Source organism: Protopterus annectens, chromosome 8.part0 (genome assembly GCF_019279795.1).
Source record: "Protopterus annectens isolate FY-2018-M chromosome 8.part0, PAN1.0, whole genome shotgun sequence".
NCBI lineage: Eukaryota > Metazoa > Chordata > Ceratodontiformes > Protopteridae > Protopterus > Protopterus annectens.
The window spans coordinates 1,419,178,475-1,419,200,722 of record NC_056741.1 but is presented as its reverse complement, the minus strand read 5'-3'; the positions used below and the strand labels follow the sequence as shown (position 1 = coordinate 1,419,200,722).

Genomic DNA, 22,248 nt, shown 5'->3' with positions numbered 1-22,248 from the left:
GGCTAGAGTTAGGGTAGCAGGAAGTTTGTGTTTAGTGGAGAACCTGGGGGATAGAAGGGTTATGTCCCCACAAATCAGTATGGTATATAAAATGGTAAGGTAGACGGGGTAGGCTGGGGGGACTGAATACTGCAACATGGAAGAGAAGGACATCTAAGGTTATGGTAAGTTCTTACACAACTATTCTATGTCCTTCTATTCGCATGTTGCAGTATTCATAACAGTACGGAGAGTACCAGAGCTTTTAGGTATGGTTCTGGGTGGAGGAGTGGTTTCCCTGGTCAATGAATCCTTGGAGGATAGACCTGGCAAACCCTGCCCTAGCTCTAGAGACTAGGTCCATTTTGTAATGTTTGGTAAAGGTGTGGAAAGAAGACCAAGTGGCAGCTTCCAGGACGGAAGCATAGTCAATTATTTTGGAAAAGGAAGCAGCTGCCCTGCTGGAGTGAGGTTTGACTTGACCATGCAAGCATTTTACATGGTAAGAGTAGCATAAGGTAAAGGATTTAGAAATTCATGAGGAAATAGTTTGCTCGGAGACTGCCTTCCCTAGAGCTCTCAGGTGGAAGGAGATGAAAAGTTGATCTGACTTTGATAGGTTTGGTTTTATCAAGTAATACCTCAGTTGTCTGTGGAAATCCAAAGAATGGAGTGTCCTTTCTGAGGAACTTTGTGGTTGAGGGTAGAAAACTGGTAGATTAATGGTCTGGTTTAGTGAAAGTTCATTAACCACCTTTGGCATGAAGGAAGGGTTGGTCGTGAGAGCAACTCTGTCCTTGTGGAAAATAAGGTAGGGAGAGGCAACCATGAGGGCTTGTATCTCCGATACCTTCCTGGTGGATGCAAGGGCCACTAGCAGAACTGTTTTCAGTGTGCATAGCTTCAGGGATACTGAATGAGCTGGTTCAAAGGGTGGCAATGTAAGTTTTTCTAGTACAAAGTTCAGGTTCCAAGGGGGAGGAATAGGTTTCCTGGGAGGCCTGATGTGAAGAACCCATTTGAGGAAAAGTTCAACCTCCAGTTTAGAACCCAGATAAGGGGAGATAGGCAGGCAGAGATGGCAGATAAATCACTTTGACTGATGAGTATGTTAGTCCTGAGTCAAGTAGCTCACACAAATAGGAAAGGACCATAGGTATACGCGTAGTCAGAGGGTCCTGTTTTTTTCTTTGACACCAGTAGGAGAATCTGTTCCATTTGGATACATAGTTTCTCTTGGTACTAGGTTTCTGGCCTCCTGCAGAACAATGAGTACGTCCTCTGAGTATAGGTGTCTGTATGGGACCAAACCCTATTACCCATAAGGTTAATTTAAGATAGTTCACCCGAGAGTGTAGTAGGGATCCCCTGTCCTGTGTGAGCAGGTCTATTCGGTGGGGTAACCTGTAATGATTGCCCTTGGCTAGTAGGTGTATGAGGGGGAAACCAATGCTGTCTTGGCCAAAAGGGGGTCACCAGCAGGATTTTTGGCTTGTCCCTCTGTATTTTCAGAAGGACTTTCTGAACTAAAGTGAAGGGGGAAGGCATAGAGGTACATTCCCAAGAGGAGGAGAAGGCGTCCACTTTCCACACTTGTGGATGCGGATTCTTTGTGCAGAATTTAGGCATGTCTGTTCTGGGTGGCAAAAAGATCTGCTTGTGGAATACCTCACCTGTGGATTATGTCCAGAAATATTTCCTTGTGAAGCATCCATTTGTGACTGGGAGCTGAAGTTCTGCTCAGAAAGTCTGCCACGACATTCTCTGTTGAAGGGATATAAACAGCTACCAGACGAATGTGGAGGGATACTGCTAGGTTCCAGATCTGGATTGCTAGGCTGCACAGAGGGTAGGACTTTGTTCCCCCCCTGCTTGTTTATGTACCACAATACCATTCATATTGTCTGTGATTACTTTCAGGGTTCCTGGCTGAAGGGCTGGTTTGAAGGTTAGTAGGGCCAAATATAAAGCCCTCATTTCTTTGATGTTGAAATGGCCCTTTTGCCTTGGGTTGGGCCATGTGCCCTGCACCGACAGTTTTTGGTCTGTAAGTAGCAGTGCCCCCACACCAAGTTGGAAGCATCTGTGGAGACCCGTTGGAAGGGTGCAGGGACCTGAAGGTGGGTGCCTTGGTCGAGGTGGACAGCTGATATCCACTACTGGAGTTTCTTCTTCAAACACTGAAGTAAGGTGAGGGGGGTGTCCAGGGGCTGGGAGTGTTGGCTCCATATGTTTTTCCGGACCCAGTGGATTTTTCGCATGTAGAGTTTTGCCAGAGGCAACATGAGTATGAGTGATGCCATGTGGTCTAGAATTCTTAAAATTTCTCAAGCTGGCAAGGAAGTGTAGGAGATGAGTTTTTGGAAGTATAGACAAATGTCTACAATTCTTTGATCTGGAATGAAGGCTTTCATTTTGTCTGTTCTGATACTGCATCCCAGGAAAACCAGGTCCTGAGAGGGGATCAGGTGAGACTTTTCATGGTTTATGGTGAACCATAATTGAGATTGGGTGGAGATTACCTGTTGTAGATGTACTAGGAGGAGTGGGCGGTCTTGATGAAGAATGAGCAGGTCGTCCAGGTATGGGTACATCTGAATACCCTGAGTCTTGCAGTGAGCAATGACGGGGGCCAGGAACTTTGTGAACACTCTGGGAGCAGTAGAGTCTCCAAAGGGCAAGGCAGAGAATTGCAAATGGCAAGAGCCTATTGCAAAATCTGAGGTATTTCCTGTAATCTGGGTGAATAGGGATGTGCAGGCAGGCATCCTTCAAGTCTAGGGCTACCATGAAAGCTTGAGCTGGAATGAGTGGTAAGAGCAGGGGTAAGTTAATCATTTTGAAGCTGGGAACTTTGAGAAAGATGTTTAGAAAGGCTAAATTTAGGATTGGCCTCCATGGGCCATCCTTTCTTGGTACCAGAAACATTCTGGAGTAAAAGCCTAAGTTTCTTTGATGGTACGGTACCTGTTCTATGGTACCTTGATCTAGAAGTTGTTGAATGACAGGAGGAAAAAGGTGGGTTTGGCTTGCAGGTGGTTGAGGGATACCAGGAAAGGGTGGTAGCATCTATCAGGTCATGAAATAGCCTGACTGAATGATGAAGAGAACTCATTGTTCTGATGTGATTATCTGCCAGGAGGGAAGGGAGAGGGTGAGACGGAGGGAAAGTGGGTTGTTTTCGTGCAAGGTTGGATAGTCACAGAGGAGGCGGTCTGTAGTTGTCAGACTGTCCTCGAAAGGGTGTAGTGGAAGAGCTGGTTGTTAATCTTGCAGTGGGATTTTTCCTGGTTTGTCTGTGCACTTTAGACTGTGGAGCAGTACGAGAGGTCTGCCTTCTGACAAAGGAAGTTTTTTGTGGATAATTCCTGTGGTATCATGGTATAGGAGACACCAGTAGGTGTTTAAGATTTTGAAGTTCCTTACCCTTTTCTTGAAGGGATATGAGGAGTTCTGCTGAGGGTTGCCCAAACAGAGCTTTATTATCCAGGGGTGCATCCAACAAATTTTGTTTGCACATCCATGGGTAGGGGTTTGTAGTCTCACCCAAGAATAACACCTCAAGACTGAAGATGCAGCAGATTTAGATGAGGCTTCCACAGAATCATAACTGCACTTTACTAAGTGCCTACTTACTTGGGATGCAGTGGAGAGGAGGGTATTAATTTATGCTTTTATGGGAGAATCTGGTGCCTCAGATAGTAATGTGGAGGCCTTGGTAATGGTGTCCAGGACAAATCTAGCCATATGTGTTTGGTAGTTGAGAGCTCTAATAACCAGAGTGAAGGAGGTATACACTTTCTTCCCTAGTCTGTCCATGAATTTACTGTCTTTATCTGTGGGATAAAGAGCAGTCGAAGGTAGTTGCCTAGATGATTTGTCAGCAGAGACAGCAATAACTGCAGGGTCTGCTGGTGGGTTCCTAAAGAGGTATTAGGTATCCTAAGGGACCTTGTAGAATTGGTCTAGTTGTTTAGAGGCTCGTGGCTCAGAATCAGGGAACTGAGAAGCAGCCAAGAAAGCATCCTGGAAGGCAGGTAGCAAGGGGTCCACTGCTGAAGGAGAAGGTTGCTCCATTTGTAAAAGGTCAAAGTACCTTTTCTTGGTGTCAACGAAACAAAATTGAAAGTGAAAGTGAAAAAAAAACGATAAATCTTCAGATATAGGAGCAAAGCAGGAACCACTTGTGTATATCCTTGGATTTGTATTCAACCAAAAGTAGACAAGCGAAAACAAACCACAAAAGGTACACGCCAGGAAAAACAGCATGAACGCTCTTGAACCACTGCGTTTTCATTTACCAGATGCACTTCATCAGATAAAAGCCTCTATCTACCCAGTCCTTTTATACCTTATTAAATTGGATAATTAATATCAATTACAGCAATTAAGTTCAAATCACAGCATTTAATGCCGTTTTTCCTGGCGTGTACCTTTTGTGGTTTGTTTTCACTTGTCTACTTTTGGTTGAATACAAATCCAAGGATATACACAAGTGGTTCCTGCTTTGCTCCTATATCTGAAGATTTTCTTGGTGTCAGATACTCCAGATGCTTGCCATTTAAATTGGTCCCTCATGAGGGGGATTGTCCAAAGGTGATTTCTTCCCCTAGAGACTCAGGAGTAATGGAGTCCTCCTCCTCTGGGTGATGAAGTCTTTGGGGGACTCTGGGATTCATAAGAAACAAGATTCCTCTGAAGAGGAGTATTCTTCCTCTGATATCTGTAAAGTAGGTCGAGGTGAGGGGGCTGGTGGGGCCTCTTGTGTGTAAGGCCTGAAAAGCCTTAAAAAGACAGAGAAAACTCCCAATCCAGGAACTGGTTGGGTTTCAGGGTGTTTAACTTTTTGCTTTTTCTTTAAGTAACTGGTGGAGAAAGAATCGGAGCAGACATCTGCCTGGGTGGAAGTGAAAGAGCAAGGCCCTCCGATTGACTGAGACGTGGTTCCCCATCCTGATGGCTGAATAGCCTCAGTGGATGTACTAAATGTTTCTGCCACCCCAGCTTCCACTGAGGTTCCCGGGTCTGGCTTGAAAACAGATGTCTGGAAAGATGCCGGGCTTTCATCAGCCTCAAGAACCTTCTTGGACGGCTGAGGCGCAGCGTGGGATTCCGGCCTAACTTTCTTAGCCTTCTTCATCAACGGCTCTTCGGACGGGTCTACCCCCCCCCCCCTTCCATACTGAGCGCAAGAAGTCAGAGTCTCTGATTTTCTAAATATAATTTTAGTGCCACATGACAGCTACGAAGGGTTTTCGGGATGAAAGACTTGCAAATGGGGCAGGACGTATGGTTGTGGGCCTAAGCCTAAGCAAAAAAACGCACTTCTCGTGTGTGTCCTTGTGAGGAATGCGTCTCCCACAAGCACACATCCCCTTTCTAGCTGACATGCAAGACTAAACAATAATCAAGGACAAAGAAAAAACCCAACAGGGCACTTACCTGTATCAGTGTAGAAACGATCATCTGGTTTGGAGACACTTAATGGTTGTCTGAAAACGTGATCTGCTTTCGGAACTGTTGAACAGGAGTCTGGCATTCACTGCGTCAGGAAATTTCTGAGGAGGGTGCATGCAGACGTCACCATTATACCCTACTTTGATTTATGACCCTGACAAGGGATGTCACATGTACTCTCCAGAAGCAAAGACTTTGGTATACTGGCCGGAAGGCAGCTCTGCTGGCAGCAACTCCCTACTGTTATGAATACTGCAACGTGTGAATAGAAGGACATCAAGAATTATTTAGACAAAGGGTAAAGTTTTACAGAATAATGGGAAAGATGAGGTGCAATTGCAGAGTACTAAAGAGAAAATAAGGGAGTGCTTGGACAAATGCATGAATTTAGAAAGATTGCAGTTAAGCAACTTATTTTTGGATAACACCTCCAGAGCACAATAACATTTGGTACAATGACATAGGCAAGGGAAAGTAAAAAGGGCTGTTGCCAAACATAGGCAGTCTATAACAAGAAAAATAACAAGAGATCATGTAGAGGTATTAGAGATACTTCACAGATTTTATAAAAAAAATCATATAAAGAAGAGCAGTGGGGAAATCAAGGGGGGAAAAAGCACATATGGAAATATTTGTGGAAGACAAACATGCCAAGGTTAGAAGTAGATGAGACTCAACAATTAACAGTCAAGACAGTGAGACAGGAGATAAACTGTTGATATATAAAAATCTGCAAGAAAGTCTTCAAAAATAGATGATATTCTGTTGGAGGTTTGAAAGCTAGGAGGGAGGAAAATGATAAAGATCTTGAAAGTTTTATTTAACAGCACTTTAAAAGGTGGGTAAGCACCAACATCCTGGAAAAATGCTGTGGTGGCTGCAATACCTAAAGACAGCAACAACTCATGAGACCAGGCTTCATTATAGACCCACTTTAAATTTAAACCATGATTATAAATGTGTTCATGTCCATTAATGGCTAAAATGTTTGGCAACACCTTTGCCATTCTGACAGATGTGGATCAATACCGTTTTGTGGAGGACAGGCAAACATTTGACAACATTAAAAGGATAACTATCCAAAGGGAAGCAGAATACAAGAAAATACTGCTGTTGTTGGGGGTTTCTGATATACAGAAAACATATGACAGAGTTAGCTGGTATTTTATGAGTAGGACAATGAAAGTATTTGCATTTCCTGATACAGTAATAATCTTACTTAGGAGGACATACAAGGGACTGGAGTAGGGGCTCTCCTGGGTGGTCTTAAGTTTCTGGCCCCTCTGAGGGACTGTTTCAGCAGTGGATGAGAGAAGAGCGGTGGTTCTGTGTTGTAATGAGCTGAAATGGCTGAGGCATGAATTTTGATGGAGGAAAAGGAAGGGTCCTTGTGCAGTATCTCAGTTAAGTATTGAAAAACCCGAGGTAAATTGGGTACTGCTGTGCCCATTCCCTGAGCTTGGTTCCAGGAACAGAATCTTTTCCATTTTTCAGCATAGGATTTTCTAGTACTAGGCCTCCTTGCCTCCAGAATGACATCCAACACTTGTTTACTGAGTGATGGTAACAGAGATTAGGTAATTAGCCAGGCTGCCAAGTTCAGGGTTTGAAGCTGTGGGTGCAGAATCTGGCCCTCCTGCTGGGACAGAAGGGTAGGGGTCTGAGGCAGGTGCCATGGTGCCAGCAGTGACACACTGCGCAGAACGGGGTACCAGTGTTGGCATGACCAGTCTGGTGCAATCAGTATCGTCCTTGGTTTGTCCTGTTTGATCTTTAGTAGTACCTTGGAGAAGAGAGGCAGAGGGGGAAAGGCATAAACGGATAGGTTTTTCTAGGTGAAGGACAGGGCATCCACTTTTCAAGCTGGTTTATGGGGAGTCCTTGTGCAGAATTTTTCCAATTGGTAGTTCTAGGGGGAGGCAAACAGGTCTATATCTGGGCTCCCCTATAGGTTTCTCAACATGTTGAATATCTTTGGTTCTAGTTTCTACTCATGTGGGTCCATGAAGTTTCTGCTTAGGTAGTCTGCCAGTGTGTTTAGCTTTCCTGTCAGGAATTGAGCCTGTAGGTGCACTTGGTAGCTCAAGGCTGTGTTCCACAGAGCCATGGCTAGTCTGCAGAGAGGGTATGAGTGGGTTCCCCCTGCTTGTTTATGTACTACATAACAATGGTTCTTGTCCGTCTTTACCATTAACTGTCCTGGAAGGATGTGGTCCTTGAAGGCTGTCAGAGCATTCTATACAGCTAACATTTCTTTTTGATTGATGTGCAGGTGCATTTGACTTGGGGTCCATTTGCCCTGAATGCAGTTCCCTGCCAAGTGAGCCCCCCATGCATAGTCTGATGTGTCTGTTGTTAGGGTTTGGGCGGCAAGCGGTAGAGTGAATGGCAGTCCCTTGTTTTGGTGATAGGCATCTGCCCACCAAAGAAACTATCTGTAGACAAGGAATGTTAGGAATCATTGCTTCTAGATCCTGAGAATGCTAACACCATAGGCTTTTTAGATACCATTGTAGTTTCCTCATATGCTGTCTTGCATATGGAATTAGTAGACTGCAGGAGGCCATAAACCCCAGGGCTTGCAGTATTTTCCTTGCAGATAGCTGGGTCTTTGTGGCCAGTAGTTTGAAGTAGGCTGTAAAATGAACTTGTTTTTCTGGCGTAAGAACACCCATCTGGGAAGTTGTGTTCAAGCTTGCTCCCAGGAATACAATTTGTTGGCAGGGCACAAGATGTGATTTATTTTCATTTATGGTGTACCCCAGAGAAGTCAGCAATTTCTGTACAAACGCCAGATAATTCAATAGTATGTCCTGGTTTTCTGCCTGAATTAGACAATTGTCCAGGTATGGATATATATGTATATTTCTTTGCCTGCAAAATGCAATGACTGGAGCTAGGCACTTTGTGAATATCCTGGGCGCAGTAAATAAGCCAAAGGGCAGTGCAGAGAACTGATAGTGCATGTATCCTGCTTTGAAGCATAGTTATCTTCTGCAGGATTCCCCGATTGGGATGTGCAGGTAGGCTTCCTTTAAATCCAGTGTTGTCAACCAAGCATCCATGCCTAGCATAGGAAGCAGCTGGTGGAGAGTTAGCATCTTGAATTTTGGAATCACCAAAAATGTGTTTAGGATAGAGAGAGGTCCAGTATAGGACGTGAGGAGTTGTCTTTTCTGGGCACCAGAAAAAGTCTCGAGTAGAAACCTTGCCCCTTTTCCTCTTCTGGAACAGGCTGAATACCCCTGATGCTTAAGAGAGCGAGAATTTGCTTTTGAGCCTCTGCCTACTGATTTGGGAGTAGGTCTGGCCAACCGTTTGGGGTTGGTAAAGAGTGAAAGTGGAATCTGTATCCTTGGGAAACTATAGTTAAAATCCATTTGTCCTGGGAAAAGAGTTCCCAATTTTTTTGCCTGCCGGGTAATCTTTCCCCCTAAGGAAACAGTCAGTTGTGTAGGGCTTGGAAGACAAAGTTAAGTCATTGAGACAGCTTACCATGGGGGGGGGGGGGTCTTACCACTCCCTGCTTTGGAAGTGGGAGCCCCCACTGCTCAGCCTTGTGAGTACCTTGGGACTGAAGCCTGGGTGTTCTGCTGGTTCTGGGTTTGGACTGAGAAGGCCTAGAAGAGGCATGAAAGGACCAATTTTTAGAAGGCCAATGCCTACTAAATCTGAGAGGCTGTACTTGCAGGAAATCTTTAATAGTTTGCATAGATTTAGCTTTTTTCTCCATCTTTTTAAGTACTACTTCTGCTTTGTTGCCAAACAGGCGGTCTTGGTTTAAGGGAGCATCCATCAATTTAGCTTTAACATGATCTGGCAAAGATTGCTCCTTAAGCCAAGCATGCCTTCTAAGTACCAACCCAGTGACAGCAGCCCTGCAAGATGCCTCTAGTGAATCAAAACCACATTGCAAAGTATGTTTTCCAACTTGTTCAGCAGAATGCATTAAATCCTGTAAATCTTTATTTTCAGCACAGTCAGGAATCAACATAATTTTCTGTTTAAGCAATCTAATAATATGCTACTGAAACTTCAACATATGAAACCGGCAGTTTAATGCCCTAATGGCCAAGGTTGCAGAAGTGTATACCTTCTTACCCCATCTATTCAGTGCCCTGGAATCTCTATCAGAGGGGGTAGGATTTTTGGCAGTAATAGCCTTAATGCCCTTTGGTCTCTGTGACATGGTCTCAGGATCCGCAGTAGGATTTTTAAAAAGGAACTTGAGAGTCAGGAACCCTGTAATATCTATCAGGTTTTCTTGGAGCAGGAGGTAAAGAGTCCGGGGCCAAGCTAGACTCTGAAAAGGCATCATCAACAATGTCCAGTACAGAAGGGGTAGCTAAAGGCCTGTGTTGGGGCAGGAGTAAGAAATCTCCAAGTCTCTTTTTAGAGTCAGAGTAATCCTGACTTTCCCAGTGAAAATGCACCCTAAGAGTATGCAAGGTTTCACCACAAGAGAAATCCTCTGGAGGGGAAGCAGAGGGAATAGAGTCCTCTGCATCAGAATCCTCATAGGTAGATAAGGGTAAATCCTGGTCATTAGAGGAAACAGAAATTTCAGAATCCTGATCAGAAGAATCATAAGCAAACTCAGTCCTAGGTCTCAGAGGGCGAAAGTTGGTTTCCCCTGATTAAAGTAATAAGGTCTTCAGCCATTCTTATTTGTTTTTTAGGCATAGAGGCCTGACCATGTGGTCTGGGCGTCGGTTTTCTAGGCATGGATCGGGTTTTAGGCCTTGAAGAAGAAGATGGCGTCGGTTTAATATGCAAGTCAGTAGGCCTGAATACACCCTCAGAAGCCGGTGGCTGCACAGCGGCTCCGGACCCATCCAAGGTAGAGACATCCACAGGTTCCACAGTTGAAGCATCTCATGGCATACCGTACTCCGAATGGGTCTCAGTAGAGGCCTGCGAATCTGAAGTAGCAGGTATCAGGGGCTGCGAAACCGCCTCACTGAGTACCGGCGAACTGACGACTAAGCTTAGGAGAAGCGTCGTCAGCAGCTTCGGACCTATGCAGTCTGTCTCTGTCTTTATCTTTGCATTTTTTCAGAATGTCGGTAGTCTGGTGGCTTACCAAAGCCATATCTGGATAACTGAACCAAGTACCAAAATATTTAGAAGCTTAAACAAACAGACGACGAATAGTTTGTTGTTTAAATAAGGCACAAAACTGACAGTGAGATACGTTGTGGTCAAGGCCTAGGCAAGGAATGCAGTACGAATGAAAATCTTTATGAGGCAATTGCTTTTCACAAGAAATACAATTATTGACTTTTACTGACATCGGTTTAGAGCAAGAAAAAGTTTCCCCAATGGGGTACTTAGCTTAGTTGAAGACTTTGGTTCTGAAACTCGAAAATGAAAATTTCAGGAGTCGGCCGACTGGCACTTGCGAACTGCTTCTGCTTCAGGCACCACAAGGCAAGAAAGACTGATGTAATGGCGTCGGCTGCATGCTTTATACCTCTGACTACCTGACATCATGAAAGATGAGACAGCAACCGACGCAGGACCCAAGACTTTGTTAAACAGGCCGACTGAGGACTACTGCAAGCAGATAACCCAAATGTGATGACTGCAACAGTGAAATATGAAGAACATCCTGTATTCTCTTGGTGAGGAACCTCTGTGGGCGTTCCAAATGTTGCATACCTCTAGTCAGGTCCATGCTGAAGGAGACATTGTACTCAATGATGGGTTTGACAAGGGCAGAGTAGAGTGGTACAATAACTTCCTTGCACCTGGATGCCATACCCTTAACTATACGTTGGGCAACATAGAACGATTTTTTACTACCTTGGCTATGTGGTGGATCAAAGGTCAGACTACTGTCTAAATATGAATTGAGTTTTAATCTGTGGCTTTGGCACCAGTCATATATCTGCATCAGACCTTCTTGCAAGATGTTGGTGTCAAGGAAAATTTATGACAGCTCCCAATTTGCAGCCATCTGTGAACTTGGTCAGCCAGAGGCTCTTGACATTAATGCCTTGACCTCAGAGAAGTAGATGCCAAACAGGAGTGGGCCAGCACTGAGCCTTGTGGCACTATGCTGTTGACCTGCCTCTTAGTGGAAGCGGTCTCACAAATCCTGACTTCTTGGCTCCTATCTATGAGCCAGCTGGAAATCCATTGAGTTATTCATGGATTTATATCAGGTTTGGTGATTTTATCTACAATACCTGAGTGGAGTATTGTATCAAATGCCAAATCCAGGTAGGTAGCATGCACCATTTTCCCTTCACCTATTGCCTTGGTTACCATTTCAAAAAAGTCTACCAGGTTGAGTAGGCATGATGTCCTCCTGACAAAACCAAACTGGGATGGATATAGTGTGTGCAGGTTGCCAATGTCTTGGTCGATCATTTCCATGGCTTTGCATACTAGCCTAGTTAGACTAATAAGTCTGGAGTTTCCAGAGCTGGGTGATGGTCCACCCTTGGGGGGGGGGGGGATACCCAATCCCATCCTCCACCCTCTTGGTAAGTAGCCTGTTTTAAGGCTGCATTTAAAAATGACTCAAGTGGTACTGACAGGTCATATTTCATGCTATTAAGGAGAAAGTCCAGGATATTCTTGGGCCCCATTGAGGCTGTGTTTTTGGCCTTAGTGAGTGCTGCCATAACCTACTCCTGTTAATTGCTGGGGGAAGAGGGTATGCTAGCAGAAATTTCTCATGGGTGAAGTTTGAGCTGAATTTGTCATACAGGACTATTTGCCAATTTGTTAACCAGGCAGATGGGACTGGTCTTCTGATCCATTTCAGCCATGATGCACCCAAATACAAAAATCCAATGCATATGTTAATAATTAGGTATTCAGAGTAGTAGTAAACATAAAACCAGTAACACCACCACAGACTACCATACACAGTTTGATTCAGCATCCCTAAAAACAGGGCTGCTTACAAGGATACTGTTAAAAAAACGTCTGAACATTTTTATAATGAAAACTTTAGGCTACTTGGGCAAAAAGATTCTGTAAAAAAAAAAAAAAAAGATTAACAGCTGTGTCCAAATACCTGAACGTATTACAAAGCTGTACACATTCTGGTTAACATCTCTTTTATTAATTCTTACCACTTACAGTTAAAAAGAATAATTATTTGAAATGTTACCTTAAAACTGCATTGAAATGAACACTGTTTTGACAATATATCTTTTTTGTTTAGTTTTAACTTTCTTATGGAATAACTATTTTCTTTTCTGGCATCAAGACAATCCTCTACGAAAACAGCTTGTTTGTGCCCAAATGTTTAAACAAATCCTATAACAAAAAGCCAATTAAACATATTTTGCTAAATTTAACAGAAATGATTGTTTATCAAATTGCAGATGACTTTGAAAAAATCCCCAACCATGACTTGTACTTTGCAGGTAAACTGAAATACCCTGGATAAGCCATTTAAACACTACAGACAGTTTACCACGTATTACAAACCAAAGTATTGGTAATAAGGTACAGTACTCAAGCATTTATCACAATTTTCATTGCTTGTTGGCTACGACTCCCAAACTGGAAGCTCTGCTCACATGTCTCTGGTAAATTTGGATGCAAGTACCTTAAATGGTATGCTGATACTTTTGCTTAACATAGGGCAAGCGTCCTCTATTTCAACCTGTTTGTCATATACTGTGTGCATGTCAGGAATAAGGCTGAAAAATATGTCCACGTTTGAGGTCACTGTTTAGAAATGTGTGTTGCAGAAATGAAAAGATAAAGTTTACAGGTATATCAACAAATGACAGATGTACAGCCAAACAAAAGTATGGATTAATCTGTTGGATGCTGTAAGTTTGAACAGAGATGAACAGTCCTACTTCTGAAAAAGAATTTGTCTTCAAGATACTTACTATACTTTAGCAGGAGTCCGAGCTTCATTGGCACTGATGATGAACAGCGGGAAAAGGATGGAAAACAGACAACCACTGCAAAACAAAAGATAAACCCACTTCTGTATAACAAACTGTTGTGCACACATTCACACTTCCATTTGGTATGCAGCAGCAGCACAGCAATTACAAATGTTATGACACATTTTCTGTAGAGCTTTAGTAATTAAATGTTCATACTGACTGGGTGAATACTGTGCAAGTCTTCCCCTAGTAACTGCCATCAGTGCTTCCAAAGTGTAGTACTATTCTGGGGTTTGAAATGTTACACCCCCACCCTCTAACTCTCAAGAGGCTATTAACAATTTGTCTCAGTCACTCATTACTATCAAAGCTACTGCTGTTACCATGAAACTATTTGATAAGACTCATAGTCATCTCAATTAGCTCATCTAACAGTCCATTTCATCTGTTCCCTTAACCACTAACACAACTCTGTTTAGTAAAACTACCCAGTGTCTGACTCAGCTGATGAATACACTACCACCAACCTGCCCCAGCTGGGAATTCATCTGCCAACAATAGTCTGACTCAAAGCCTTTGTGAACCACACACACCGAAACCTACAGTTCATAAAGTTCCTGTCACAGTGACCAAAGTACTCTGTAAAGCCTCACTCCTTTAACACAACTGTACAGTAAACCACCACCTCTCCAACTTAGCGATTCAATAAGCTGCAACTAATTCTCTACAATGGGCACTATGATGTGCTGTAAAAGTCTGAGGAATAATGTTTCCAGTGTAGATATACATGGATGTCTCTTGCTTTTCTGTAATAATCTATGATACTAAATTCAATCAAGCGGACTTTTAGAAATATATGGGATGGTTTTAATGTTTAATTTTATTTTATTTTATTTGCAGTTGGTTTACCATGATAGTCCATTGGGCCAAGAACCACCCATTTTCAATGGAATCCTGGGGACAAAAGCTCCAAAAAACAAACAAAATTACAAAGTTTTTGGTTACAGTAAGTAACAGAAATATTAGTAAAAAGAAAAAACAAAATTACAGTCAAAGTTTTGGTTACACTAACTACAGAAGTACAACAATCCATTATAAAGATACAATTTCTGAGACAAAAAGTCAAAGTTGTGAGTTTTGAGTAGATATTTACAAATGGATGTACAAGATAAAATATTGAGGTACCGGAGATGTCAGAGAAGAGATTATGTGGGGTGGGAGCAGGAACATTCCCACTGAGATATAAGGTGTGAGTGAATGAGTTTTTAGAGAAGTTTGTGGTGGTATGGATAGACGGTGGGAGGAAGTTCCATTGACGTGCAAGGGCAAAGGATAGGAGATTTTTGCCTGGGGGATAGGTAGGTTTATACAGTTCTATTAGGTTTTGATGGTTAGATATTGAGTCTTTCAGAGAGGTGCATTTTAAAGGTTGAGGATAGGGAGGGACAGAGGGAGGGGCTGAAAATGAGTTTGTGTGCATAAATAAGTTGAATATAGGTGAGATAATTGGGCAGTTCTAAGCAATTTAATTTGTGAAGGGCTACACAGTGATGTGTAGAAGGCTTGTGGCAAATTTGGCAACTTTATTATAGCAAGAGGGGAGTTTTGTCTTAAGATAGGTCTGTAGGTTTGTTAGGAGTGCAGCACCATGAAGAGAAGAGATGAGAAATGTGGTAGAGAGAATGAACTTAGTAGAAGGAGAGAGGTAGCAATTGTGGCGGTAGAGCACACCAAGTTTCTGGTGTTTTTTTTATATTTGTAGGTGGGAGTTGAATTTGAGCTGGTCATCGATATGGACACCTCAGATACTAATTCAAGAGATGTGTTGTTCTGGCTTTTGATGGAGAATGAGTTATCATCTATACTGGATGTCTTAGATGGGGTAAACAACATTAGTTTAGTTTTTGAGGCATTTAGTGCTAGGTGATTGTCTAACATCCATTGTTCAGTGGTAGAAAAAGCATCTTGTGTTAGCTTTATGAGTGTGGGGCTGGAGGTGGCACAACAGATTATAGTTGAATCATTGGCGTATTGGATAAGTTTAGTGTTGGGAATTGAGCTGTGGAAATCATTTATGAATATATTGAAGAGGAGGGGACCCAGTATGGAACCCTGTGGGACACTAGTGAGAGTGTTGAGGAAGGAGGAGGTGGCTTTTTTCCATTTGACTGCTTGCTGTCTATTTGAAAGGTAACTGTTGAATCAATTGAGAGAAGAAAGGGATAGGTTTATATTAGAGAGTTTAGCTAGGGTAAGGTTGTGAGATATGGTATCAAAGGCCTTAGAGAGGTCAAGTAGGAGGGTGGATACAGTACAGCCAGAGTCACGGGTTTTGCTGACTATTTCCAAAAAGGAAAGAAGGGCAGTGGTAGTGCTGTGGCCAGGTCTAAATCAATGTTGTGTGGGAGTTAGTAAGTGATTGCCTATAAGACAGGGTAAAAGTTGTAGATGGATACATTTTTCAAGAAGTTTAGAGATGGGAGATAGGGCGGAAGTTTGTGATATTATTGTTGCCCCCTTTATGCAGGGGATATGATGGCCTTTTTCCATAGTTGGGAACATAACCTTCTTGGATTGAGCATTTGATTAATATACAGATGGGAAAGGCGATGGCTTCAGCAGCTATGGTTAGAAAGTAAGAGGGAATGTTATCGGGGGTGTTGGAGCATGGTTTTAGTTTTTGGAGAAGTTTACTTATGATGGGTATAAGTTTTATGGAGAAAGGAGGGAGTTGAGAGGTGAAGGTATTTGTGGGTGATTATGAAGGAGAGGCCTGGGGAGGGGATGTAGAAGTAGGCAGTGTAGTGTTGCTAGAGAAAGATGAGGTTAGTTTGGTAATTGAGTCGATGAAAAAAAAAAAAAAAGTTAAATTGGGTGGCCAGATCTAAGTCTAGTGCATTAGGGTCTAGACAAAGGTTTTCTTTTTTACGAGGATTAAGAAGAGTGGAGATACCATTCCAGAATTTTTGTGGATTTGTTTTATGGCTATTTTGTAGTGAGGAGAAATAGGTTTTTGGTCAGTTATAATAAGCTTATTGACTTTGTTGCAGTGTTTTGTATTCATTAAAGGTGGAGGGAGAATTATTTTTCCCAGGCTTTATCTCTAAGGCGCATGGCAGCTAGTGTATTTTTGGTTAGCCAAGGGGCAGTTTTTGCTTTATATTCTTTTAGATTTTAGGGGGGCATAGCTGTTTAAGAGGTTTAAAAAAGTTGTATTGAAGTAGGTAACGGCATTTTCTAGGGGTAACGTTTTTAGAGGGCTCCAGTTTATTGATTTTAAGGAGTTAGAAAAAGTATTGGGATTGAAGTTTTTTAGGTAGAGAGTGGAGATATAGTTATGAGATAACTGTAAGTGGGAAGGACGGCGGCAAGCAAAAGTGGGGAGGTGGTTACTGAGGGAGTCAGGAAGTGTGTCACTATCAGAGAAATAATGAGGGTGAGAGACTAAGATCCAGTCTAAGGTACTACCACTGGAGCAATCTTTGGAGAGTCTAGTTGTGGAGTTGATAAGTTGGGAGAAATGATGAAGGTTAATGTTTAGTGTATTTGTAAGGAACTGAATGGAGGACCAGTTAATGTTGGTCACCCAGAATTATAGTTTCATTGCTAATATTGGTGGAAAGCCAGGAGAGGATATCTTCAAGTACTGAGACATTGTCTCCAGGGGGAATGTACAGTGAGGCTATACATATGTGTTTATGTCTACTCACTTGAAGTAGAGCCAGAATTAATTCTGCGTTAGTGAACTGGGGAATAGGTTTATCGTAAGGAGTAACTGATCAGGAGTACGAGTATAGGAGAGCTGCTAATCCACCTTTTTTGTGGGTTCTGTCTTTTCTGATAATAGAGTAGTTGGGTGGGGCTATTTCCGTGTCTTTTACATGAGGTTTTAACCAAGTTTCAGAAATAGACAATATGTCTGGTTTATTGTGGAGAAGCCAGGCGTGGACGTTGGGGATTTTGCTAACTATGTTTTGGGCATTTAGAGAGGTGACTAGGGTGGTTTGATGTAGAGGAGGGGGTATGGGGGCCTGGGTTTGGGTGTATGTCACCTGACTGGAGGATAGTAATTTGACGTTGAATTATGCTAGAGAGGTACTTGGACTGCTTAGTATCAGAGCGGAGTGTACTTAGATTTCTAAGGATTTGATTGGTTAAAGAGGGGGCAGAGTGCTTATAAGGAGAAATGAGTTTGTAGGGAAAGAGCAGATAATTATTGATGGGGTACAGACAGGGGGATACTGGGCTAGATGAGTAAGAGTGTGGTTTGGGGAGTGAGTCTGTAATATGAAAAGATGGTGAGTGGTTAGAAGTAAGGGGTTGTGTGAGATAGTAGATGTAGGATAAGGTTAGAAGTGGTATTTGAGTTGAGAGGTATGAAGGCTTAGAATGCATGGTGAAATTAGAAAGGGATATGAGGGATTATAAGATAATGAATAGGTAGAGGAGCAGGTTAGGTTGAATATTGTGGGAGGTGAGTGGTGAGAGATAGGGGTAGGGTGCAAGAGGGTACTGTGTGTTGATGAAGTAGGAGTGTAACTGGCTAATGAAGGAGTGGGTGCGGTTTCTAGAGTATAGGTGTAGAGGTACCGGGGACGGGTGGGGAATAGGGGCATGGTAGGGGAGCGGAGTGAGCCCGGAAGGCGAATGGGAGTGGGTTGAGCCGAGGAGATGATGTTGCCTACCAGGAGCAATCAGTGGACTAGAAAACTAGCAATGAGTATACAAGCCAGTACAGGTAAGGGTATACCGGGACGCAGCTTTTTGGGCTAATTTAGAACTATGAGCCAATGTAGTGAGAAAATGCTTAAAGTAGGCCTATACATCAAATAATGTGGGAAATACTGAAGACAGTCAAACCCAAACTAGTGCTACTGGGGATATGGTTAACAGAAAGGTTTGCACTGCCACCTAGTGGCAGAATCTAGTTGTTGCAGCTGGGATAAATAGCTGAGGAGAGAAGTGGAGGAATATAGGGGAATAGATACCACTGCAGGCTGCTAGCAATGCGCAATGGGGCACTACACAAGCAGACTAGTAAAGCAAAAGAAAGAGGTCAAACAGTAGATTACACACATGCACTGTTATTGCCTTGGGTAGCAGCATGTTTTCTTTATTTGTAATTGTTTGCTTGGGTTCATGTAGCCTTTTTTCCCCCTCTTTTGCAGACATGGTGATTCCAAGGCAAAGAAATGGAGAAATGCCTTAGGAGTTGGGAGGGCAAGACTTCAATACGACTGTTATGTCTTGGGCAGCAGCACGTTTTCTTTATTTGTAATTGTTTTCTTGTGTTCCAGTAGCCTTTTTATTAATTTTATTTCTCTTTTGCAGAGATGGTGATTCTGGGCGAAGAAATGGAGAAACGCCTTAGAAGTTGGGAGGGCAAGACTTAAATAAGCAAGGGCGATGCTAGCAGCTTACGGCAGGGCAGGACAAGCGCGCTGGGGAATACTGTTTGGCTTGATTGTATGCATTTACTTCTGCTTCTGGTGCTCCTGTTTTGTATACTTTGTTGAAGCTTGCACTTATAGTATGTTGCAGAGTTTTTTCATCATTTTGAAAAGTATTATGTTTACAGTAAGCTGTGAAATTTTGCAACCAGGCTAGCTACTATAAGCTGATTTCCACCATTTTCCCCTATTGAATTTTGGAGTATTTCTGACTTACAGGAACATGGTTTACATACATGCAAAACATGATACAGGTCTGGAAGAGGTAGAGCATCTCCTGACCTGTCCACAGTTACATCTGCCTTCATCAGGAAGCATATCAGAGTGGAGGACTGTAGAGTGCTGAAGGTGGCTTCCAGTATGCTTTTTTATACCACAACAGCACAAGATAATGACAGGAAGCAAAACTGACATTTATAGAGTATTTTTTTTTTATTTATTTTATTTATTTATCATTTGTTGACCGGGAAAGTCCGACTAGGTTCCACAGAGCCTGTTTTCAGCGGAGGCCCGGGGAGAAATGCTCCAGATGCATGTCTTTGGAATGTGGGAGGAAACCGGAGTACCCGGAGGAAACCCACGCGAACACAGGGAGAACATGCAAACTCCACACAGAAGGCACCCCAGCCGAGAATCGAAACGGAGAACCTCTTGCTGTGAGGTGACAATGTTAACCACTGCACCACTGTGCCGCCCTCAAGGTATAGGTATAGGACCTCATATGATGCTTGGATTTCTTGAAGCTGATTACCTTAACTCTACATATGTAAATACAGATATTTAGTTTGCTGTATTTGTTATACTCAATCTAATGCATCTGCAAGTGTATTACTTACTAAAGTAATTTAACAATGAAAAAAAATGGTTTGTGAACTGTGTGTAGTCAGTTACAGGGTCTAAATTGACTGTATGATCAACATCTTGGTTAGAGAAACTGTGATATTATAATATATATATATATATATATATATATATATATATATATAAATATATATATATATATATATATATATATATATATATATATATATATATATATATCCATACATACAGTGGATATAAAAGGTGCACACACCCCTGTTAAAATGACAGTTTTAAAAACGAGTCCACAATAAATAATTTCAAAACTTTTCACACCTTTAATGTGACCTATAACTTGTACAATTCAATTCAAAAACAAACATCTATTAGAGGAAAAAATATAAACAAATGTACAATAAGCTGGTTATGTGTGCACACCCTTAAACTAATACTTTGTTGTGCGTGCACGCCCTTAAACTAATACTTTCTTGAAGCACATTTTGATTTATTTACAGCATTCAGTATTCTTGGGTACACACCTACCATCAATTAAAGAGACTCTGACTAACCCCAAATAAATTCCAGCTGCCCTGGTAGGATTTTCCTGACATTTACTAAGTTGCCTGCTACAGCAAAAGCCATTGTTCACAGACAGACAGCATTAAAGGGATCTCGTTGTTGAAAGGCATGAGTCAGGAGAAGGGTACAAAAAAATTTCCAAAGCATTGGATATACCATGGAACACAGTGAAGACAGTCATCAAAAAGTGGAGAAAATATGGGACAACAGTGATGTTGCAAAGAACTGGACGTCCCTCCAAAATTGATGAAAAGACAGGATGAAAACTGGTCAGGGAGGCTGCCAAGAGACCTACAGCAACACTGAAGGAGCTGCAGGAATTTCTGGCAAGTACTGGTTGTGTACTACATGTGACAATCTCCCGTATTCTCCATATGTTTGGACTATGGGGTAGGGTTGCAAGATGGAACCCTTTTCTTACACAGAAAAACATCCAGGCCCAGCTAAAATTTGCAAAGCAATACATCAAGTCTTCCAAAAGCATGTGGGAAAATGTGTTAAGGTCTGATGAGACCAAGGTTGAACTTTTTGGCCACAATTCCAAAAGGTACACTTGGTGCAAAAAACACTTCGCATTAAAAAATGAACACCATCCCCATGGTGAAGAATGGTGGTGGCAGTATCATGCTTTGGTGTGCTTTTCTTCAGCTGGAAGTGGGGCTTTAGTCAAGGTGGAGGGAATTATGAACAGTTTCAAATACCAGTCACATTTGGCCCAAAACCTTCAGGCGCCCGATAGAAAGCCGAAGATGAAGAGGAATTTCACCTTTCAACACGACAATGACCCCAAGCATACATCCAAACCAACAAAAGAATGGCTTCACCAGAAGAACATTAAAGTTTTGGAATGGTCCAGACCTAAATTCAACAGAAAATCTGTGGAATGACCTGAAGAGGGCTATGCACAAGATATCTCCTCGCAATCTGACAGATTTGGAGCACTTTTACAGGAAGAGTGGGCAAATATTGCCAAGTCAAGATGTACCATGCTGATAGAGACTCCTACCCAAGAAGACTGAATGCTGCAATTAAATCAAAAGGTGCTTCAACAAAGTATTAGTTTAAGGGTGTGCACACTTATGCAACCAGCTTACTGTACGTTTTGCAATTTTTATATTTATTCCCTTAACAGATTTGTTTGTTTTTCAACTGAATTGTACAGGATACAGGTCACATTAAAGGTGGGAAAAGTTTTGAAATGATTTATTGTGGTCTTATCATTTTTTATATCACAAAAACTTGGTATTTTAACAGGGGTGTGTACACTTTTTATATCCACTGTATATTGTATATATATATATATATATATATATATATATATATATATATATATATATATACACATACATATATATATATATATACACACACACACATATATATATATAGTTGCATTTATATGAAAATCATGGCACAGTGGGGATTTTAGAATTTACCCTTTCGCTCTTCTGTAGAGCAGTCTCGGAGCTGGTATACATCACTTTCATGGAGTACAGTGGGGGAATTGATTGCCCCCCTGCAAAACCACAGATTTTTGTGGATTTCTTGTTTTTGACTTTTCAGAAAGTTGAACATATGGTCACGACCAAATGAAGTTTGACTTTCTGAATAGTCAGTCTAGTGATATAGACCTATATATATACACACATATACACACACACTCATATATGTGTATGTATATATTGTATGTATTTGAGAGCCGTTTATAATCTCGAAATACTGAAATGTCGAATTTCAGTATCTCTAGACTTTAAACCCGAATGTTTAAAATAGCAAAAGTTCATAATTGCGAATTTGAATATCTCGAATTCGCAGTTATGGCCTTACGCTACGTGATGTCCAGGATTGTGTGCTTATGGTGCGCGGTGCCATGTATGGATCTAGGTGTTTTGTCAGGTGAGTGAGTGTTTTGTAAGGGATTTGAGTGTGGGATAGAGTATGTTTGACTGTGCTGATATGTTTAATGTGTGTGTGAGGGACTGGAAAAGGTATGTATGCGAGTTTGCTTTTGTTTCCTGTTTGTGCAATCTCAGAGTTAGTATATATAAGTAGGGTGAGGGGCTTGCCCCCTTGCTTATGTGTGTATGAGTGTAGTTTTTGTTTGTTTATGTTGTGAT

At 42.0% G+C, this 22,248-nt stretch overlaps 1 protein-coding gene across 1 annotated transcript in view; it reads right to left on the bottom strand.

Annotated features, from left to right (window-relative positions):
* EI24 (EI24 autophagy associated transmembrane protein) overlaps positions 1-22,248 on the bottom strand; it is a 462,003-nt gene that overhangs the window by 143,747 nt on the left and 296,008 nt on the right. Inside the window, exon 10 of the mRNA XM_044081026.1 lies at positions 13,299-13,373. Coding sequence (XP_043936961.1) covers positions 13,299-13,373 — 75 coding nt within the window. The remainder of the gene's footprint in view (positions 1-13,298; positions 13,374-22,248) is intronic.